Raw genomic sequence first — 18,177 nt, 5'->3', positions numbered from 1 at the left:
ATTTTTCTCACTCAATGATATACTTTTTTGATGAATCAAGCCAAAAAATATTTAATCAGCACTCAAAAATAACAATGATAAAAAATATTCCATATTAAGTAGCAACCCTGTATATATTTTTCCTATACAGAAATTTTTGCCATAACATTCCTTCCAATTCAGTTTTAAAGAATACACATGAGGTTTGATTTATTTCTGTCAATTTGATTTAATGGGACATAATGAAAATACTTCACATACTGAAAAAGATGTTATAAAGGGGAAAAAATAGGGAATGGTAATGTCTAGATAAGATTTTTTGCTCAGGGTAAAATTTAGGAACAATAGAGAATTGGCCATCTGAGTTAATACACATTTCTCTTTCTCCATCTGTCACTTTGCTTATTGGTAGCATTTACTGCATAATAGTTTTTAATTATTGCATTTGAAGGGGATATTTTTGTGTACATTTAGCTATGTATCCATTGTATTTGCTATATTTTTTTATGCAGAAATCATATAAGGGGGTGGGGGTTAATTCTAGTTTGAATGTCCTGCAGTCTTTTTGGTTGTTTGTATTCTTTTATGGCACCAAATCATATCCCGTTTTACATGTATAAAAAAGGCAGACTAGATGTTATTGCACTTTTTGCATATTATTGACACAAACTGGTATACATTGTTCTGTATTTAAGACTTTCACATAACGGAAGTACACAGTTCAAAGTGCCAATAAATTTTTTTGTAGTCTTCACTCCAATGATAACTTGCTACAGCTGGACATTGAGTATTTTACTGCCAAAGGTGGTGTATGTCTCCACATAAGATTATTGAACCACAAAATGAATTAAGTACTTTGAATAAAGAAAAAATAAATGTAGTGTTACAGATCACAAGGATTAATATTTTTTGGTCCAAAAGGAATACAGTGCAATGCAAGGGGTTGTTGTTGGCTTTTAATTTGGGAATTATTTCTTGGAACAAGGATCCTGTGCTCCCTTTACCATTTCTAAATAAATGAAGATGTTCTGCATCAGCACATGCCTTTCCTTTTCAGGAAGTTTCTGACTTTCTTAAAGATTTGGTCACAAGAGGCAGTAAAATGTTTTATCAGCAGAATTTGCCTAGTTTTCTCTTCATGACAGGGAAAAGTCAGCTTCATTTAAAAATCCAAAACATTCAAATTTCTTTTATTAAATTTGTAGATAAAAAACCCAAATGTTTAAGTCTTGAAAAAATCAATAGAAAATAAACAATGTCTGGAAGCTTCAAAAACATGTTTATTTTAATCATGCATTTATTACCAAATCCATCTTGCACAGCTCAACTTCAACACTGCCAACACTTTGGAATAAACCTAATCGCAATAGTAACATCTGCCAACCAGATTCAGCTGATTAAGCAGAATTGAATTGTGGCCATAAGCTTCTGTGTAAATCGAAGGAGCAATAACACCTGGACACCCCCTCCCACACCCAAACATCCATTCATAGATCTAGGCAAATGTCTAATCCTTAATTCATTTCTCCCACCAACTATATTCCCAACAACAGTGGTGCAGTTGACTAGAAAAAGACAGCAGACCCTACACATCCATAATGATAAAGATGGGTCATTCTGTCATTTTATAAATGGTGATATTGAATAGAAAAGCCTCCATCCATCTTGTTGGGTAATGACACTACATTGTTTGGCTATCCACATGTAATAATAGGACATGCCATTACCTGTGCTTCAATCAATACTGATGGTCTGTGCAGTTTTGACTTAACATATATTTACAAAAAGAAAAAGTCCCCTATTTTACACATATGTACAATTACCATTTACATTACTCAGTATAATAAATAAGTGAATAAACCACTAATAAACATTACATTGTTCATTCTTGTCAAAATAATAATAATAATAAAATAAATAAATAAATAGAAAACTGGGTTGCTGGCCCATGATTAATTCAGTTGTTCTGTTCACAACTACATCCTCAGAATATTACTAGACTTTTTTTGTGCCGGCATTCCCTTATAAAGGCAAAATACGTCTCTCCCCACAGTTTTGCAGTTGTAAGATCAACACATGGATGGAATAAGAATAACACAAGGTTGGAATGGTGCCACACCTACACAAGAAGTTATACTGACAATGCCTTGGCTTTGTGTGCAACCAAGGAGGCAACTTTGAGCACAGTTAGTTTATAACAATTATCACACAATGCTTTCAGTGTCCTCCAAGTTCAAGTGGGCCACAGATCACTCCCCTTATCCTTGGCTGGTAAAACCCAGCTATTAGATAAACACCTGTGTACTATTTGGCAGCACGTGAGAAATCTGACGATGAATATTAAATCTACTTTGGCCATTTTGAGCACAGTTCTCTTTGTCTGGGACATGACTTGTATCTTAAAATTGTTCACTACAACAATGCCCTACTGATTCAATGTGACCTGACTAAGTGCAAAGCTTCTAATAGCTTTTACTAAATCCACCCAGTCTAAGCAAGACTAGGAGCAGTATACCAGACTCAGTATTACAAAATAACACAGCAGTCAATCTCAAGATTAATTTCTTGGCATATTATATGAATTTGTATATAAAAAAAATTATATCATGATAAGTCACTCGCATTCAACACGGCACATACATTACACTGGAAAAACAAGGGAAGCTTCTATTATGCTGTAATCTAAGATGGTTGGATGAGCAGATTGTTGGTTTTCCATTCAAAAAGTCCCCTCATGCAGGTTTTGTGGTAACCGGACAACGTGGCCATCCACATATTCACTTGTTTGGGGGCCTTCTTCCCTTCATGTTTTTGCTCAAATTTTCCTCTTCTTGGAGCTCTAAGTGGAAATTTACTACTTTGTCTGGAAAAAGGGCAAAGTAGTAAGTTAAGGCATGCATTTCACACTTCATGAATTTAAAGGTAAGAAGTTGAAAGGTTATTTCAACAGCATTATTCTAAGTGCCCATGTTTGGTTAACAGTAAACTGGGTCACTTCATGTTTCAAAGATACCTGATGAAATGAAAACTCTCTTGAAGCAAAAAAATTACTGTGTAGAAACCTCAAACTGTCTGTGGATGTCTTACCCCTCAATCTTGACAATGCATCAATCCTCTTGGCAAGTAAACTGTCCAAGTTCCTTGCATAACCTAAAAAATGTAACAAGATATTTTTACAGCAAATCATGTTTTTTCACACTTCAGCTCCAGAGAGTTTTAACAAGAATAGCCATATAAAGAGCATATGCACTGTTTGTCTGTTTACGGTGTTCTCCCTCACTTGCCAATGAAAGCATCTAAAAAGTAAGCTAAAAAAGAACTCTTCATAAATGGGTCAGTCTGTTAAACCATTTGGCATGTGTTTACTCTGTACCATGTGTGAGCTGCTTCTAATCACAAGAACAGTAAAGAACGGGGGTGAAAACGACCTGTTTTACTTACAAAATGCAACAAACTTCTTCTTTTCCTTATAACCTTTAATAAATAGCTTAACACTCACCTTCAACATCATAATCTACGTCATCTGTCATCTTCAGCAGTTTCTTGTCTTCATTCAACCATTTACCCAAACCCTGAATTTAGAGATACATTATATCATCATGACTTAAATGGTCGTGTGTATCTTACTGCTATTGCACAACATTTCTTTCTCCTGTTGAATGACACAAACATCTCTCTCTAGTTATAAGATGGTTCACACAACAAAGCAATACCTTAATGAATATACACATCCAAAACTTTGGAGTACATATGTGCTACTTTAATTAAATATTAGCTTCATGAAGAAAATCACAGTAAACAAAACCTCCAAGCGTGGCACTCACTTCACATAGAGCTTTGTGATCATCTATCACCTCCTCTTCTATCTCTTGCATGTGGTTGATCACTTCATGGAACGTCAGCAGCTCATCTGATATCTCAGCTTCCTGGGAAATGGAAAAGAAAAAAGTTTTACTTAGCCCAGGCGAAAGATAAGTTATGCTGCAATAATAATCTAGCCATAATCTCTATTTACCATTACTACTGTTCTGCTATTTCTTTGAAGAAAAACCTTTAACTCCTGATATATAGAATGCAGTACATTGCATATCGGGTCTGTAAAAATGGTTTAGTGAAAATATGAGAAAGGCAGCACTCAGCTTACACCAAAGAAAAAATGTTCCACAAAATTTAATTGGGATAATGATAGAGTAAGAAGGTGAAAAGCTATGCTAAATCAGCTATAATTCATATTCTGTAATTTTTATTTATTTATTTATTTATTTATTTATTTATTTATTTATTTATTTATTTGTGCTCACATTTCCAGTTCTTAGCAGCACTAGATCACTGTTCTGGGGTGACAGTGGGGTATTGTTCTGTGCTTCAGGGGGTGGAATGTTCTCATCAGCCGGCCTCCCCTCCACAGGGCCCCCTGGTCCCAGCTCCTTCACTCTGTCTGCATACCTCAGGGTGTTCAGGGAGTGTTCACAGCAAGACATGGCAGGGGAAATCATGGCAATCTGGGGGGGAGGAGAGAATTCATTCAGTTTAATTTAATTCCTTTCATCTCTCATTCAAATCACCTTTGTCAGGATGCTGAGGGAAGATAATTAATTAAGGATAAATTCATTTCATTGATTTTTTTTCCAACTTGCCTTTATCTTTATACATAAAAAAAGACTATGTTGGTTAAACAAGATGTCATTAAAATTTTCTTTCATCTCTATAGTAGCAAAGTGTATAACCACTTATCCTAACAAGCTCTTACCATGCATGTTCTTGACTTCCCTCCAATAAAGGAATCCCTGAGAACCTGAGTAAGTTTACTGGCTCTAAATGGCAAGTGGGCCCCCTTGCGCCCCAGGGCCCGGATACATTCCTTCAAGGCTAGCAAGCTTTTGTTGATTTCTGCTCCTTCCATGCGAGTTTGTCTGTCTGAACTCATGGTATCGGCTCCTCGCTCATTACCTAAATTAAGGTGGTTATTGAAAATACTGTCATGTGCAGCAATGATTTTTCACGTTTCCAAATTTCTTGGATAGTAGTCAGTGGGCACCATTTTCACAGCACCAAATGCCAGTAGAATGTAAATGTGTTCAGTAACTGGTTACTCTGCTTTCTTAGACCCCAGTGGCTTGTTGGGACCAGTAAGCTAATAAGTATTTGATACAGACTGTGGTGAAATCCTAAAATTAGGACCATCTTGCCTAAAGGAGGTTAACTGCTCATAAATTGGCTGCTTATCAACTCTTAGTTTTTAAATGGTTACATTTACTTCACAGATTGTTCATTGAAAATACATGCTTTCTGCAATCTATTTATCAACTCTAACTTTCCTTTCAATAAATAAATAACATACCTGCTAAATCAATCAAGGAAAATTTCCCATGAAGCTTTTTGGTTCCTCTGTAATTAAAAGAGTTGTGGATTGAAAAAAAAATATAAACATAAATAATTACATACTTCCAGTAAAATTGGGTTCTTTGCCAAAGTAAACATAAATTATTAACACAATGTTTTCAGCTACTTTCAATTATTTTTTACTTGGAAAAACAACTTATTATATCACATCTTTAACCTAAAGAAACATCCCCCTCCCCAATAAGATATCAATTACAGACCACTTACTTTTTCCTCAAAACTATCTGAAATACTGCATGTGACCTGGAGGAATGGTTGTTGGCAGACGTCTGCCCAGATGTTCTGAAATATTATGGATCACAAAATTAAATTTTACATAACAAAAAAAAAAAAAAAATAGATTTCATATAAGTAATGTCATTTTTAATAAAAAATATCCAGAAAAAATATGTAAGTTTTGACCTACAAGTATTTTGTACAAAATATAAAGAAAGATAACAAAATTATGCCCTGTCTTCTGTAAAGAGGAAGATACCAAGAATCCTTTCCCTACCTGACTACATTTCCTGACTGTATAAGTTTCAAGACTTCATCCACAGAATGAACTAACTCTTCCTTGAGTCCTACCACCTGCACCTGCTGCTTGCCATCTTCCAACACACGTAGCTTCTGTTTTTTATTGAGCAAGTCAAACACCTGAAAAAAACATTTGGTACATGTAATGTTAAGTACAGATGTGTATACACTTCAAAAGGAATGCCAACACGTGCATGAGTAGATTTTAGCAAAGAAATTTTAACAGAAGTAATTCATGTGCATAGATGTTTTAATGGAAACAAATAAGAAAATGCAACAGGTGTAACTATAAACAGATTTGTTTCTCACCTTGCCACTATAAATTTCAAAGAAACTGCAAGACACCAGTAGGTCTAGCTTCTTGTACTTTCCATGATGGAGTTTGAAAACATCACGAGCTGTAAAGAAAAATTGCAATACAAAACAATCTGTCAGGGTCTGTCTATATTAGCTATATTTACTATTTAAATGGAACAAAATATCGCACAGATTCGGGCTGATGCTATGGATGTTTTAACACAACTGTTACCAAATGTATTCTATTTATGTGATAAGGAAAGATTAACATTATTTAACATATGGCACCAACTTATGAAAATGCATTGGAGTCCACCTCACCTGAAAATGCATATATTCCTTTGGTACAGTCCTGCTGTTTACCAGAAAAATCTCCTCCCATTGTCTAAAATATAAAGAGCAATATTATATATAAAGCCAATATATAAACTATATGACAATGTACACAACAATTGTAGACAATCTCTGCCATAATAACCTTTGTACAAATATGTGATTGAATGTCACACAAGAAATTATTTAAAAACTTACATGAGTTTTCCCACTGCCAGTTTGGCCGTATGCAAAGCAAGTGGCCATACCCTGTTCAAATATGCACTCCACTAATGGCTTAGCTGTATACCTGCAATAATAATGAAAAGTATAGCATTTGATCAGTCACCTTACATCTAAATTATTGAAGCATACCTTGAAAAGTATGGCAAGTACTAAGTGTTTCAAACACAATCACCAACATTTTTCTCAAGTGATCTATGAAACTCAGTTACTCAAAAAATACACTGTATGACGTGAATGTAATTCATGTTCTTCTGAACTAACTTTTTATAACCTTACATTTTCACAAACACATTAGGTGAGTACCAAGTTCTGAAATGTAACTGACCTGTATACCATTTCATTGTCTGCATTCTCATCAAAGACATAGTCAAAACGAAAGTTCTGGTTCTCAAGGAATTTTGTGAGATCTACTTTGAGTTTGGGCTCATGAACTATAACATTTTGCTTGTTGGGAGCTGTGACCACATCAACCTCTTTCTTATTCAGCTCTGAAATAAAAATAACGTTCCATATAAAGTCTTGTCAAAAACATTATAAACTTCTTATCACAGGGAAATAGGCTTACCTCTACCAATGATGGAAGTTATGTTTTCATCGGTATTGGTTTGTTTGTGAACAAGATATCTCAAAAGTTCTTTCCTGTTACAAATTGAATTTTGATGAAACTTAAAACTGGGGCAGTTATTCAGGGGGAAAGAGGTGATTACAATTCCAACTAAATCCAGTTCTAATTTTTAAAAGAATAATTTCATCTTATTATTATTATTATTTACATTTTGCTTTGCAGAGGTCTGGACTCTCAGAGTGCTTTACAGTAGTTTCTGTTCAAGACAGAGAAACAACTTGCCTTCAACATACATTTACACAAAGGAAAAATTCCAACTACCTTTTTTATTAATAGGCCTCTTTCTCACACACACACAAATCTGATGGTCCTCAATAGGATCTGAATCAGTGAGTGGTCTGTAATCTAGGGTTGCTTGATATTCTCTGAAGATAACAATCATAGCATTGTATACATCACTCAAAGAACAAGGAGTATATTTAAAAAAATACTTGAATAAAAGCTTTAAATTCGGTGTAAAAAGGAGTACAAATTAAATGCAATGGATATGATGAATTATGTAATACATTTAAAATAATACAGAAACAAGGCAGCAAAGCTGTCAAATGTACAGACAAAAAGCAGACAATAACAATGCACAAAACAGGCTACTGTCAATTCTGATGCAAAAGTACATTATGCTTAACTGCAAATTCAACATCAAATTTTAATTATGCTCAACAGGTAAGTGAAATGTAAGTGAAATGTGAAACAAGCGTAAGGCTTCGGGCCCATGGGAGTTTAAGTTCACACTTTGAATATGCCAGAATGAGAAAAATGAAAATTTCACATAAAACTGCTTAAAGTCATAAAACTCTTCATTTTGGCCAAAAATTGGATTTTCCTGGAGTAAACGGCAATTTTCCCGTACTTACCAATGGTCAGCGACCCCATTCCTGCATTCAAAGTTAATCCAGGGTTTTTTTCCTAAACGTACGGTTTTTTGTTAAAATCTCTTAAGAGATTTTAACTGACGGAGCTCTCTCTGACATCGCATAGTCACTGTTGACCTACTTAAAACCTACTTAAAACCAATACTTAAAGCGGGAAAAGCAGACAACAACAACACTATATAAGATTCATGAGATATATTCGTCTTTTTGTTAAAAATACATTAATATCCACAATGTGTGCCATTCTGGGCTTTTCGTTATCCGACGCACTGTACAAAAACTCGCAACTTACGTCTGCGTCTGCATTAATGCGTTTGCCGCCATATGTTATTTTGGTCTCGAATGAATGCGAGAATCCGCGTGACACCATTACGTCATTAGCAACGAATGCCTTGATGACCGGGAAGAAAAGCATCGTAAGCCCTATTGACAAGCACAGATTTTAGTTTTACTACAATAACGGCCGTTTTAGTGGTAAAATACAATAGAATATATTTCCATGCGTTGTTTACAATGTATTTCATGCGGAATTTTGAATCTCAAAGGAAGAGTTATTATTGCTTTAAATTCAATAATAAATGATAACCCATTTGAGCTGGCTTTCTTATTTGAACTGCATGCCAATCCTACAAATCATACTTGTAAGTTGAAAATACTAATAAGTAACACAGTTTTCTTTTCATAATGTTTGTAGTAGAAGTGCAAAAAGATTTTTGTCAATTTTGATGTAACATTACATAATAAATTACAGAATAATTATCACAAATTTTTGATTATTGACTATAAATAGCATGGACAAGTAGAAAATTTGATTACCATTTGGCTTCATGTCCATGGGAGCTTCGAGTCCCACAATGAATATGCCAACATGATAAAAATGAATATTTCACTAAAATGTATAACTTCCAGAAAAAGAAGCCAATTAGACTGCTTTTCCAGCTCAGGCTGCATTTTAGTCCTTTGTTTCTTTTTTGAAAGTTTGACAATCATAAGTAACATGGTTTTCCCATAATGGTCATCATGGCAGCAGCACCCAAAATTGTGTTTTCTTCTATTTTAATGCAATATTACATAATGCTTAACAGCATAATGACCATCAGTTTTTAATAATAAAAGATCCGTATCATGGATTTTCAGAAAATGTGATTAGCATGGGTCTTCAAGCTCGTGGAGGTTCGTAAGTCACACCTTGAAAATGCCAATATGTGAAAAATTGAATTTTCACAAAAAAAAAAAAAAAAAAACAGTTTAACTGCCAGAAAAATTTACCAAACAAATTGCATTGCCCACTGAAGCTTTATTTAAGTCCCATGTTTCTTTCCTGTAAGTTTGAGAACAGTAAGTGACATGGTTTTCCTTAAATGGTCATCATGGGAGCAGTGTCCAAAATAGGGGTGTCTTCAAATTTTGATGCAATATTACATAATGTTTAACAGGATAATTACCATCAATTTTTAATAATAAAATATTAGTATCATGTATATTCAGAAAATGTTCCTAGCAAAGGTCTTCAGGCCCAAGGAACTTCAAAGTCACACCTTGAAAATGCCAAAATGTAGACAAGACAGCACTGTCCTGAAATGTGTTTTTTTTCCATTTTTAACAATTTTTTAACATATAACAAAATTAACAATTTACTGCCATTTTTATATGATCAACTAATAAAATTGATGAGATAGGAAAAATATCAATAGAACAGTGTTAAATGTCCAATTTACTCCATTCTGAGATTCTGAACATAGTGAATGAATGAATCTGACAAACTGCAATGATATGAGTTTATTTCCATTTTTAAAACTCTATTATACAATACATGATAACAAGTTTACCATCATTTTTACATAATCAACTAACAATGTTGTAAAGATGCAGGAAATGTCAAACAAACACTTTTACGAATCTTATTAGTTAAATAATGAGACTGTTAACATGCCTAAGAATTGAATCTGAGGAAATGTGAAAAAACAGCATAACTACTAAAATAGTGGCCCGATCATGCCGATTTTCGAACTTGATCTGCGTTTTAGTAAGATTGATTACTCCTGTGAGTTTCATGACAACAGGTCTATCGGTTTTCCTTGAAATGTGTTAACAGTGTGGCACATATGCTGAAAAGTGAAAAAAACAGCATAACTACTAAAATAGTGGCCCGATCATGCTGATTTTCGAACTTGATCTGCGTTTTAGTAAGATTGATTACTCCTGTGAGTTTCATGACAACAGGGCTATCGGTTTTCCTTGAAATGTGTTAACAGTGTTGTATATATGCTAAAAAGTGAAAAAACAGCATAAATTCTACAATAATGGCCCGATCATGCTGATTTTAGAACTTGACCTGCGTTTTATGAATATTAGTCAGCTCTGTAAATATTAAGCCAAAAAGTAAAACTGTCTTCCACTTATGGTGTTAACGCTGAAAGTGCACGGCGACGGCGACATGATCGGCGACGGCGACGACAGACGCAGGTGATGGCAATATGTACAGACACATCTGTGTCTGTACATAATAAAAATAAAATCTGAAAATAATAAATTGCTTTTGTACATTTATTTTACTTCCAGGTTGTAACTACACACCTTATCATCATAAGGAACTCCCAATTTGGATGTGACGTATCAATGTCCTGTTCTATTTGTTCTTTAATTGCTACGGCTTGAGCCCTGCGTGCCTTCCTTCTCTCCTCGATCTTCTCAACTTCTTTGACACAATTGGATTTTCTACGGGACGCTAAACAAAAGAGAAAAAATTATTAATCAAGCTTTTTAAATATTCTACCACCCTAGTACTCTATTGTGAATTTCTCTGTAGAACATTCCATGACTTTTGTTTTAATACACTTTGCCACATGGAAAAAGAACACATACAAGCACTATACAGGCAAGGATCACAATCAATTTGACAATTTTTGTAAAACAAAGTGCACATTCCCAAAAAGCAGCTATTAATCTCATTACCTGCTGCAGCGGCGGCAGTCTGCTGAGCAGTGGGCTGCTTCTTGGCAGGAGGCTGTTCTGCAGGGGGAGGAGGGGCCACTTTGTTCATCTGACTGTTCTGAGAATTCTGGGAAGGTGCGCGTGCATAACTGGGACGTGACATCTTGGACGAGGGAACTGAAATTGAAAAAAAAAAAAAAAAAAAAAAAAAAAAAAAAAAAAAAAAATTAAGTAATTTAAAATGAGTTTAAATTATGAAACAAAAAGAAAGATGTGGAAGCAGGTTTTTTGATCAACACATAGGTTGTCTACATGACTGCAAAGTCATAGCCTGTATCTTCACCATGCTATAATCCAATCTGCGATCCCATTTCAAAATTTAAAATTATTTTTCAGGAAAATAATATCACTTATAAAAGCATTCATTCACTCTTGAACTTGTTCTTTTGGCTTTTATTTACACAAGTCCCTAGATAGAAGTGAAAAGTCCAATATTTTAATTTGGTGGGTCATATTAAATCTCCCACCCTTCTTGTTCTTACGTCTACTACTGTTGTTCCTAGGGGTCTCTTTTGGTACTGATTCTGAGGCTACCCTGTTACTCTGAAAATAATAATAATAATAATAATAATAATAATAATAATATTAAAATTGTTGCCAATACATCATTGTCATGCATGCTACCCAATTTGAAGATTACAAGAAAACTTCTTGTGAAAGATTTATTGCTACAAAAATTACTAGTAATTAATAAATTAATGAGAGCTGTGCAGATGATCATTTACTTCTGATGAAGCACAACAAGAAGGTAGTTCAGAGATTGCTTTCCCCATCTTACTGAGAACCTTACAGTAAAATTTGTCAAAAGTGAAAAAAAATAAAAAAAAAAGAAGCAACATATGCATACAACTATATGGTAAATGGTGATATTCCAAGTAAAGTATAGCATCCCAACAAAATGAACCTTGTTTGGCACAAAAACTGTGAAAACTAAATGTTCACTGATAAACCTTCCTTTCTAAAAATCTGCTCAGGGAAAAAATGGCTAGCCCCAATAATGACACTAAAAATATTGGTCTGCATTGTATTATGAGAGTAACCCAATCCCACAAAATCATACAAAATCAATAAAATGTCCTGCTTATACCAGATTAAAGCAACAAAATATTAACATTACTAAAAATGAAATTTGACAAGTGTGATACCAATGCACGGTTCATGCAATTTTCTGTGCACCTGAACAATACCAAACACTTGAAAATCACTACATGTAAAATCACAATATTTATAATTCTGAATAGTGAACTTCCACTTATAAGCAAATAATAGTAAGCAGGTGTCCATGCTATAGCAATGAACCAAACATATTATATGAAACAAATCCATTAAAGAAACAACTATAAAATGTTTGTTTTGATTTGCTTTGTCACCAATAAAACTGAAAACCATTTTTGTGATTTTCCCCCATATTAAACCTTTCTGCAGTGTAGACAGAAAGCAAGTTGCAGTGATCACCATGATGTATGCAAAGATGAACTCGAGTGACACAACACTGCTGAATGCAATATCAAAAACCACCAAGTTACACAGCATACATTTTTTTACCTAAGCTCAAATCAAGAAAGAAGATTTCAAAAATTCTAAAGACACAATGACATAATGGGACATATGGTCATGCTTTGACAAAAGCTAACTATTGAGTTCCATTTCAAAATCATTGAACATGATGCAATACACATACATGCTAAATGTATTACATGTCTGCAAATAAAATCCATATCTATAATACAAAACCAAAGAGGGCAACTCACAGTAGCACATTATATCTAACATTCTTATGCAAAATATAAAAATGTTTCATCTAAAATCTCTGAAAAAGCTACTACTACATTGACTGGATTCCAACTACCTTTCTGACCTGTCTGGCACCAACTCTGGCTGGTCTACTGACCACTGGCCTTTTAGTGTCAATCTTGGCTGGTCGCTGCTTCTGCTTAGGCAGCGGTGGTCCCACTGGCTGCTCTTCACTGTACTGAGTGAAGCTGTCACTTCCACTCTCAATGTTGTCCAAGTCCTCACTGATATCTAAATCTAACTCAAACTGGCTCTCAGAACCAAACTCCTCATTTTCTGCATCTTTCACATTGATTACATCATCACTGTCTAAATTCTCAAAGTCAATTAGACCCTCACTCTCTTCTTCTTCTTCCTCTTCTTCGTCCTCCTCCTCTTCCTTGTTTTGCACCTCACCCTCATCATTGTCCTCTGCCTCGTCCTGATCCTCCCCAGTGATGCCCTCATTTGACTCTTCATCATTTTCCTTGGTTAGCATAATATGATGTTAAATAAAAACACATTACACAAAGACTAAAGCCTTATCGAGCACAAACAAGATATTGTGGTTAATCTATCAAAGAGCTTAACTGCTAAACAACTCAATAAATGTGTTAGTTGAGCAACAGCACATTTTGTGGGGAAAAAAATCCCAAGGGCAGCTGATATGAGATTTTGGTCAATAATTAAATGAATCTGACTGTGTCACAATTCAAACAACATCAAACATGTCTGTATCTCATCTTCAAGTTCCCCCCCACCCATCAAAACCCAAAACACATTTGGTTGTTTTGAAACTTTTTTTCCAAAGGTTTTTCCAGGTGTTCCCTGGCATTTGCTGTGAAAGCAGTTTAAATAGTATTGGATTTATTGCACAGATGTCAATTAGACCTCAACAACTGTCCTGTATGACTCATGCTAGGATATGAGATCATCAGGATACTTAATCTACAACAACTTAATGGTTCAATATGCTGGTGTGACAGAGCCATATCCATTTCTTTATCATTAAATACAATCTAATGTGTTAAACAGGCTGAGTGTCCATTCACAGTCAGATGTTTTATATTATCATTAAATTCCCTACCCAAAAAGAGTGCCCTACAACTTGGGCTACATTTTAAATGTGTGCCAGTTTCATAATTCTCACATGCTCCCACACGAGCAAGGTGAATAGCCAATGCACATAGAAAAAGAGATCACAAAGGTGGCCCTCATTGGGTCTGCTACTCAGGCTAAGTACCAGTATATGAAAATCACAAAGGCAACCAAAGATTTTTTTCCACTCACTGTTACCAAGTCCACCCCAGTGTCTGATACTGAAACTACAACTGGTTCTGGGCGTTCTGTCCGTCTTCCTTTTCCTAAGCAGTTTCCCATTGTAGTGCATGACCAAAACACCCGACTAAATACCAGCCACTGCCAAATTTCTACAGTTAAACATACCCTTTTTGTTATTACGGTCAACAATTATCACTGGGAACTACATGATGAGCATAATCATATTGCATCTTTAGGCCATTTCTTTTTTTTTTTTTTTACTGACAAATGTCTTTGACTTAACAACTGCCTCATGGGCATAACAATAGAGTGGAACTTAATGATGGCTGAAGAAAAAAAAAACCCACATATGATATTATAACACTGCTTAAACAGCAAGGCCCCTTGGGCACAAGCACTTAAGAAAATGTAAACAATGTAACAGTTCAATATAGCTGGTCCAGCCTTCCTTCCATGTCTGCTAACTACTGCTTTTATATTCATCTCACAAGCCTCGATTCCCAGGTTGCTACCTTATTGGGTAATAACCTGACGCACACCATTAATAATTACCAAAAAAATCTCTTGGCAGACCTACATATATCTGAAGGGAGGCAATTTATGAATCATTTACCTAATACACAAATCTATAACTCCCCCTGCAATGCCATAACAATGACAGACACAATCATTGCTGAATATTTTACAGTGTGCTCTCAGATTTACAGAGACAAAGAGCGCATTCTCAACGAATTAAGCCAGGCTTTACAAAGCCAGTGACCTAAAAATGGCGGACGTACATGAAAGAAAAACCGCCTAATCTTTTAATAGTCTCTCCGCTTCCCCACACGTCGTCCCTGCGGGGTACAGTTATTAAGTCGCGTCTCCGTTCGCCATGCGGAAGCTACCTGAGAAATATTAAGTGCGCATGCTCATCAGTTAAACTCGTGGTGAAGAAAGCATGGCGGCTGAAGGCGCTCGAAGGAAAAAAGCTCTTCTGTTCTATTATCTTTGAAAACAGAGACGAAAAAGGAATAATTTGGCCCGTAGAGCAGCAATGAATCGACTATCTACGGAGATAATATCACCAGAGATATTCACGGAAATATTAATGTTCGGAGCCGAGATTTAATTACTGTACCCCGCAGGGACGACGTGTGGGGAGGCGTGTGAGAGGCGGAGAGACTATTAAAAGATTAGGCGTTTTTTCTTTCATGTACGTCCGCCATTTTTAGGTCACCGGCTTTGTAAAGCCTGGCTTAATTCGTTGAGAATGCGCTCAAACACAGAATTCATTACACAGAGGGTATAAGTAAGAAATGCCAAGAATCAAAGATGTTGTGACTGATACAAACTGAGCAATCTCCTTGCTCATTTTACCACATAATTACTGTAAGAGACTAACCATGTTATATGACCAGCAAAAAGATGGAGTAACTTAATGAAAACATTTAACTATAAACTACCTGCAATGTACTATGGCTTGTGCATAAAATATTCATGAACCACAAGCCTCCTCATGCCACTTAAGACACCAATGGTTTCTTACTTTATGGTGTCATAATAAGAAGAGAATCTGACATTCAGGTCACCATGTCAGTATTTGACCCAAAATTATGAAAATTGAAAAAATCAGATCCTATTACAAAATGCATCATACTACTGCCTATGTTGTTCAAAATAGTCACCAACACCAAAGTAAACTGCCTGGTTACTGTGTGCTTTTAAAATGCAATTGTTAAGGTGTAACTGGACAGAGATATCATTTCCCTTTTGCTAAGCCTCCCACAAATATATCCACATGAGGTACCTACCCTAGCTGACCTGACCTCCCGAACTGGAGGAGCTTGGACCTCCTCATCTTCCTCTTGTAGCTCTGGATTCAAGGCCCATACAGCTTCCAACTCAATCTGAAAGTGTACATCAGCTTAGGTCCTTTAGCATCAATACTAGCAAAATGTTTACTGGTTGTCATGACAACTTAAAGTAATTGCAATAGGACACACTCTCTAAAATTAGCAAATACAATATTGATGATGACAAAATTTATCTATTATGAAGCACTGCAGTCTTGCTGAATCTCTGGGACTCGACGTAGATCATAACCCATTAGTCTACTTGTCCCATTTCTATCATGTATTTCTCATTATTATGAAAATAAAGACTTTTCATTTTCTACAAATAAGTAAATAAAAGAAAATGAAGAACTCGAAAGTTGGGCTCAAAAGATCTCAAAAGTTGGGTAGAAACTTAGACAAGACCACTAAAAAAACACAAAAACATTTGTTAAAAAAAAGGCTTCTATAATGTCTGGCAAAAATGACTGTACAGCAGAAAAAAAAATACATCTTTTTTTTTATGATTAAAGAAATGTCCACAAACCTCTTTTCCTTTAGTTTCTCCTTTTTCATACCACTCTACAGTGACACTCTGCGTTTCCACACTGACCCCACTAACTACTGCAGAGTGGATGCGGCCTAAACAAAATAATAACATTTAATTATATAGCAATCCAAAGGTAGGACTTTGTGACATTAGAAATTTGCTTTTATCAGCTTATAAATAGAAGATATACCTAGCATGCCTTCTGTTTAGAGTTACATATTATAGGAGCATAGATTCCCCTTCTACTAGTTTCTTATAAGATCAAAATAAACTTGACAGTCTTGACATATAAAAGCATTAACTAAAACACAATTAATCACTTGTTCAGCCATAATAAAGCTTTAAAAGTATAGCTTCTTCATATTTCTGGTCGTAAATTGATATACATATCCCCCACCCATCCCACACAAAAAGGAGATATTTTCTTTTGAAATGTATAGAAAGATATGGTACTCTAATAGTAAGTGACAGACCAGTCATTTAAAACTATGTAATTATTTTATAAGAAAATAGGAAAAAATGTATCCCAGGGCAGAGAAGGGTCAAGCAATGGTTTGAGAGTAGGTTAAAACTGCTTTATTCTTTTCAGGGAAAATTCTACTTGGTAGCACCATAGAAAAATTCTGAGTGTGTGAATAATAAAAAAAAAAGCTACCTTCTGGCCTCGTTGCTTTGTGAATAAATTTTCCATTCATTACAACTCCCAACAATAGTGGCAAATCTGCCTTCCAAACATTCAATGACAAAAAAGTAATGTGAATGCATATCTTGCATATAGACAAAAAATAATATGCTGAATGGAAATATACATTGTAATTCCATTGTACACACAACCCTGCACTTGTCATGGCAATGCTTATGCCAGTTACATGGCAAGGGCTAAACTGACAGATACAACACCCCAACCATACTTTGTATAATGACAAAGTGTGCTTCCTGGCTGTTAAAAACCCACTGATTTTGATGCTAGGTCACCAATTAACGACTTCAACTTGAATCTTACTGCACTGGATGCAGCTGGATTTAGCCTTGGGTCTCTGCACACTGCAGCCATCATTAACTTGATCTGATAAGGATTGGGAATATTGCACCGCTTTTAGTTTCACTACTCATAAAAAGTTCAAGTTCCCCTCACACTCGAGAACGAGTGATTAGTGAATTGTGACTTAAACTCTTTTATTTGGCTAGCGGAGCATGTTGGACAGAGTTGTCTGTTGAAACAAGGGTGTGCATTTGTCATCGGACCAAAAGCAATAAATGAAATCTCACCGTCTGTCCGTTGAATGTCAACGTTGACGCCAACTTTGAGCTTGCCTATCTCCATTTCTGGCATGAGAATGGTATCATAAGTTTACTCCAGCTACAAAACTAGTTATAATTTGTCTGAAAATTCGCCGATTATTTGAGTCCGTTAAAATTTATTAACGCATGCGCACCTTGTCCTATGCGACATACAAACATAGAAAATTGAGCTTTAATGCTAGATGGAAATCAATGATCTTATCTCAAACATAC

The 18,177-nt window shown here is 35.3% G+C and overlaps 1 protein-coding gene across 3 annotated transcripts; it reads right to left on the bottom strand.

Annotated features, from left to right (window-relative positions):
* Positions 1–1,241: 1,241 nt before the first annotated feature.
* Positions 1,242–18,123, bottom strand: LOC106172707 (kinesin-like protein KIF2A). Of its 3 annotated transcripts, none has more exons than XM_024075712.2 (21): positions 17,932–18,123; positions 16,660–16,754; positions 16,092–16,187; positions 13,094–13,504; positions 11,727–11,787; positions 11,206–11,361; positions 10,828–10,978; positions 7,640–7,743; positions 7,079–7,241; positions 6,727–6,817; positions 6,517–6,580; positions 6,208–6,296; positions 5,876–6,018; positions 5,590–5,664; positions 5,321–5,367; positions 4,730–4,929; positions 4,281–4,481; positions 3,804–3,905; positions 3,479–3,551; positions 3,067–3,129; positions 1,242–2,842 (listed from the first exon to the last, which is right to left on the bottom strand). In XM_024075712.2, exons 1-21 carry the CDS (start codon positions 17,993–17,995, stop codon positions 2,757–2,759), a joined length of 2,535 nt encoding a protein of 844 aa, XP_023931480.2. In that variant the 5' UTR covers positions 17,996–18,123; the 3' UTR covers positions 1,242–2,756. The 3 variants fall into 3 exon arrangements, with proteins under 3 accessions (XP_023931480.2, XP_086850170.1, XP_013408971.3); XM_086994044.1 differs by having other exon boundaries at positions 13,103–13,504; XM_013553517.3 differs by lacking the exon at positions 13,094–13,504.
* Positions 18,124–18,177: the final 54 nt, after the last annotated feature.

Source organism: Lingula anatina, chromosome 1 (genome assembly GCF_051362555.1).
Source record: "Lingula anatina isolate TDL-2025a chromosome 1, LinAna3.0, whole genome shotgun sequence".
Classification (NCBI taxonomy): domain Eukaryota; kingdom Metazoa; phylum Brachiopoda; class Lingulata; order Lingulida; family Lingulidae; genus Lingula; species Lingula anatina.
Note: the sequence above shows the minus strand (reverse complement) of the source record. Positions and strands in the feature narration are given on the sequence as shown.

Bases quoted from the DNA above. Each gene is read 5' to 3' on its own strand.
- LOC106172707 (XM_024075712.2), bottom strand. From the start codon at position 17,995: ATGCCAGAAATGGAGATAGGCAAGCTCAAAGTTGGCGTCAACGTTGAC. The intron at 4,930-5,320 runs GTATGTTATTTA...ACCTTAATTTAG, and splicing joins TTCCTTGATTGATTTAGCAG to GTAATGAGCGAGGAGCCGAT. The intron at 4,482-4,729 runs GTAAGAGCTTGT...CCTCCCCCCCAG, and splicing joins GGAAGTCAAGAACATGCATG to ATTGCCATGATTTCCCCTGC.